The sequence below is a fragment of the Tinamus guttatus genome, unplaced genomic scaffold (assembly GCF_059628265.1).
Source record: "Tinamus guttatus ecotype Peru unplaced genomic scaffold, ASM5962826v1 Tinamus_guttatus_pri_ptg000389l, whole genome shotgun sequence".
In the NCBI taxonomy this organism is placed as follows: Eukaryota; Metazoa; Chordata; class Aves; order Tinamiformes; family Tinamidae; genus Tinamus; species Tinamus guttatus.
The window spans coordinates 2686822-2691272 of NW_028288923.1; the positions used below are offsets into that span (position 1 = coordinate 2686822).

The 4451-nt window shown below is 49.9% G+C and overlaps 1 protein-coding gene across 1 annotated transcript; it reads left to right on the forward strand.

Annotated features, from left to right (window-relative positions):
• Positions 1 to 412: 412 nt before the first annotated feature.
• On the forward strand, positions 413 to 3073 carry NUDT7 (nudix hydrolase 7). The gene is made up of 4 exons (XM_088530809.1): positions 413 to 467; positions 832 to 1154; positions 1580 to 1738; positions 2601 to 3073. Exons 1-4 carry the CDS (start codon positions 413 to 415, stop codon positions 2982 to 2984), a joined length of 921 nt encoding a protein of 306 aa, XP_088386935.1. The 3' UTR covers positions 2985 to 3073.
• The last annotated feature ends 1378 nt before the right edge of the window (positions 3074 to 4451 follow it).

A 4451-nucleotide genomic window follows, 5' to 3' on the forward strand; every position in this document is an offset into this window, starting at 1 on the left:
TATTTTGGGGTAGGTGAAGGCTCATACTGATCACACCTTTGTGAGAGGTGTTCCTTGAAGCCCTGGTGCCCCTGCTCACTCCTTACGAGCTGTCACCTCTGCCCAGAACCACCCGGCCCGCCTGACACCGCTGCGGGCAGGACAACCCTTGAGCTCGTTGCCCGCCTGGTCCTCGCCAGGCCGGGGAGCCTGCGCCCACTGCCCAGAACCCGCAGCGGCTCCAGGGAAACCTGCTGCCGCCTTCCTGGCAAACCAGGATTTTGCCAGAACCTAAACATGGGGTTGTTTTTCAGTCCTCTGTTGGCTTTGAGCAGGAAAATCAACTTAGACAACGAGTCTGTTTAATAGACAAAATCCTCATCTTTGCTCACTAGGATCAGCAGGGATCCCACAGCCAGATCGCACAGTCAGGATGGGCGCAGGCAGCACCCCGCAGGCGCTCGGGCTGACGCGCTGCTACCGAGGCAGTGAGACCTGACTGAGGCCAGCCTGCCCACGCCGCGGGCCCCGGGGCCCGCCGGGGTGACCGGGGAGAGCAGGAGCTCCGCGGGGCTGGCAGCAGCCACCACCCCGGCGCGCCCCGCCGGCAGGAAGCGGCCAAAACGGGCTGTGGGGCAGCTCCCTGGCGCCTCTTACCTACAAAAGAGGCGAGCGCAGCCCAGGCCTCCTCTCCCCGTGCGAGGGGCCGAGGCTGAGCGCGCGGGGCCGCGGGAAGGGCCTCGCGCCCCTCACCCAGCGCCCGCCTCACCGCGGCCGCCCCGACCGCGCGGGGAGCAGGGGGCGGGGCTTGGCCAGCTCGCGCGCTCATTGGCGGGCCCGGCCGCCGCGCAGCAGGGGAGACGGTCCAAGATGGCGGCCGAGCGGCGCGGCCGGGCGGGCAGGTAGCGGGGACGGCTCCACCGCGGCTGCATCGGCGGAGCGGAGCAAGCGGCGCCCGGCAGGGAGTCCTGCCGCTCCCGCTCGAGCCGCCGCCGCTCACGGCGCTTTCCCTTGTCCCTAGCGAGAGCCTGAAGGCGGCGGCCCGCGCCCGCCTGCGCGCGCACGACGTGGCCGGGAGGTTCTCGGCGCTGCCGCTGCCCAGGGCGGCCGTGCTGCTGCCGCTGCTCGTGCGGCGCGGGCGGCTCTGCCTGCTGCTCACCGTGCGCTCCCTGCAGGTACGCGCCGGGAGCCGCTGCGCGCGCGCGCACACACATACAGACACACACACACACACACATACATACAGACAGGCACACACACACAGGCACACACACACAGGCACACACACACAGGCACACACACACACACATACAGACGCACACACACCCCTCCCTGACGGTTTACTTTCGTTAAACAAAACCCCTTGCACCCCCTGCCACCACCGCCAGGGGGAAATCCGCGTGTCTTCCCGCGTGCCCTGGGTAAGCAGCTCTTGTGAGCCACACAACTACCCTTACTGGCTTTTCCCAGCTGCTTTCCCTGGAAAAGTGAGGAAAAATGAAATGGGAGGCAGTTCTGCAGTGCAAACCAGTGTCCACGGGGATCCAAGGAGAGTCTTCGGGTGTATCCTGCTAAACAGTGATGCTCCTTTGCCTTCCAGCTGAGGAGATCCCCGGGGGAAGTGTGTTTTCCAGGCGGCAAAAGTGAGGCAGCAGATAAGGATGAGATCGATACTGCCCTCAGAGAAGCCAAGGAAGAAGTAGGGCTCCCGCCAGAGGAGGTCGAAGTCGTCTGTAGGCTCATCCCTGGGCTTGATAAAGTAAGCAATATACTGAAAGCAAAGCATTAGAAAACAAGCTTAAAACCGTACTGTTTTCATTTGTAAATATATTTGCCTTTTGTAAGGTTGATCTTCTTCAAGCCTATTGCTGTGAATAAGCGCTGCTTCTTAACGTGCACAGACCGTGTTGCCAGGGGGCGAGTGAGGAGGTATTTGGCCCTGGGGAGACACCATGTGAGTGCCCGGGTGCGGGCACCCAGCAGCCTGCACTGAGCACGCCAAGGCCCCGGCAACAGGAGAGAGCCCAGCTGAAAGGCACCAGGAGAGGAGGCACCACGTGAGGAGAGGCCGGGAGGGCTGAGGGCGCAGCCCAAACTGAGCCAGCAGGAGATCTGATCCCTGCTTCCAGCTAGAGGAGACAAGGCTGGTCCCTTCCTGCAGGTGCGCGGTGAAGGGCCAGGAGAGCCTGCAAACCAGCAGCAGCAAGAGAGGGGCTGGTTAGGTACAAGAAAAATAACTTCACCGTGAGGTTAGATAAACCCAAGAACAGTTCCAAAGAAGTATATATATTATAGATGTATATATAAAAATACCCCTAGGCTATAGGTACAGGGTGCATATAGTGGAAGTTTTTCTTCCTCTAGCAGATAAACCTTTTTAGCAGCTCTATGATCATGCAGCATGAGTAGAATATTAGAAAAAGAAATGCTTAATTAATATGAAGAGAATTTTAGAAAGTTATCAAGTGTTTAAAAGTAAATATCTTGCCATTTGAGGGATTAAAAATGCATTATAAATATGAATATTTCATAGGTTTCTCATACTCATCTGAGTATGAGAAATGAAGAACTTTACTTTGTACAAAATTAGTGGTTTGGGTTGTTTGTTTGTTTTCTTTTAGATGAATAATTTGGTAACACCAGTTGTGGGATTTATAGAGGACACCTTCCAGGCCACTCCTAATCCAGATGAAGTGAGCGATGTCTTTGTGGTGCCACTGGAATACTTCCTTGAGCCCTTAAATTACACGGCCTTGCATTATAAAACATCATCTGGTCACCGAAGTCGGATGCATTGCTTCACGTACGATGACAATGAGCATAAAACGTCATTCAAGATTTGGGGACTTACTGCACACTTTGCTGTATTTCTTGCTCTTGTAATTTTTGGAAGGAGACCTACCTTTGAAGTTGATTATGACCTTGACAACTTAATTTCATCTGCTGAGCAGAACTTCATGAATTTATATGCATCGGTACAGCAAGAGAAGAAAAGTAATCTATGAGATACTGGACTGCCAATTAATTAAACTTAATGAAATTCGTGAAGAGGGGTTGACTATTCTCTCTGTACCTGTTACTTGATTTAACTTCACATTTATGTTTTTCTGAGTTGGGAACTTTAATTAGATTTTTTTAAAGTTCTGATAAGTTAATCGGGCCCTAATTGGATTCATGTAATTATTGTATCTATATTAGGGTTGTCAAAAACGCACAGTATTTCTGATGGACTTGGAATTGATATAATGACTTGCAAGATATAGGTTCAATTTCTGCATGTCTTGCGTGATCTCAGGTTGGTTCTTTAGTAATGCCTTCCTTTTGCATAGTGAGATATTTTTCACCACCTTTTCTGTTTGAATGGGAATATAAACACTTTGGAGGATCTGTCTGCTCTTACTCTGACATAGCACATGGCATAATGCCTGCAGTCGTGATAACTCTTTGAGCACTGTTATGAAGTACACAATAAAAATACAGGTGATGGTGCTTTCACAGTCTTCTTTTTTGTTGTTTGTGTTTTTTGGTGGGGGTTTGGAGGGAAGGTGGAGTGATGGGTTCTAATCCTATTGTTCAACTCACCCTTTCTCCTGTCAAAATTTGCAGGCATACAGGCACTGAATGGTACTGACCTTTTCTTCAGAGAGAAGAGTTCTTCCTCTCTGTCCTCTCCGTTAGCCATCACTCATTCAGCTTCTAGGAGGAGTCATTTTAAAGAGAGAAAAGTAGAGTTCAGAATTCCTGAAAACTGAAGGGCTCAGTGAACCTTTACAGGTCCCCCTGGCAAGGTCAAACACAGGGCGGTCTTTGGCTGTGAAACTTTGACCACTTGTTGCTGCTGGATTAGCAGTTTATTCACAGTGGTCATCGCAGGGGGCCAAATGATTCAGTTTTTAGAAACACAATTGAGTTAAACTGGATTGGAGAGCAGCTTAGAAAAGAACAAGTTAACAGTCCTTAAACAGCTAGTTGAAAGTATCCCAGCTAGTTGAACGTGGTCTCAGGTGTGTCCTGTTTGCTAATGTGGAGAGTTGTTTCTCCAAAATGAAAGTTGCCTTTGTTCTAACTCAGTAGCTGTATTAAGTGTACCTGAAATTGTCTAAACATTTAAAGATAAACCTAACTTTAAACTCTTCCTTGTATTATTCATATCCTCTGTGCTTTATCCTAATGGTAATGTATACAGGGAAGATAACTAATTAAAATAAGAACATTGTTAATTAAAATAAAGCAAACCAATTAGACCTTCAATTAGTAAACAAAATGGGTACTAAATAACATAATTAGTAACTTTTCCTCTTCCTTCTCTGGTCCAAGCAGGCTTTTTTCTTATCTATTTACGAAATCCAGCACCGAAGTCTATACAGGTGTTTTATACACATAATTCACCCTCTGAATTTTCCACCAACAAATCAAAGCCTACTGCTCGGATGAAATGTGTTACCAGATAATACTGGTAAATATATTAAAAA

Excerpts from the sequence above, each read along its gene's own strand:
- NUDT7 (XM_088530809.1), top strand. The coding sequence starts at position 413 with ATGGGCGCAGGCAGCACCCCGCAGGCGCTCGGGCTGACGCGCTGCTAC. Across the intron at positions 468-831 it reads GACGCGCTGCTACCGAGGCA|CAGGGGAGACGGTCCAAGAT; the intron begins GTGAGACCTGAC and ends GCCGCCGCGCAG. Across the intron at positions 1,739-2,600 it reads TCATCCCTGGGCTTGATAAA|ATGAATAATTTGGTAACACC; the intron begins GTAAGCAATATA and ends GTTTTCTTTTAG.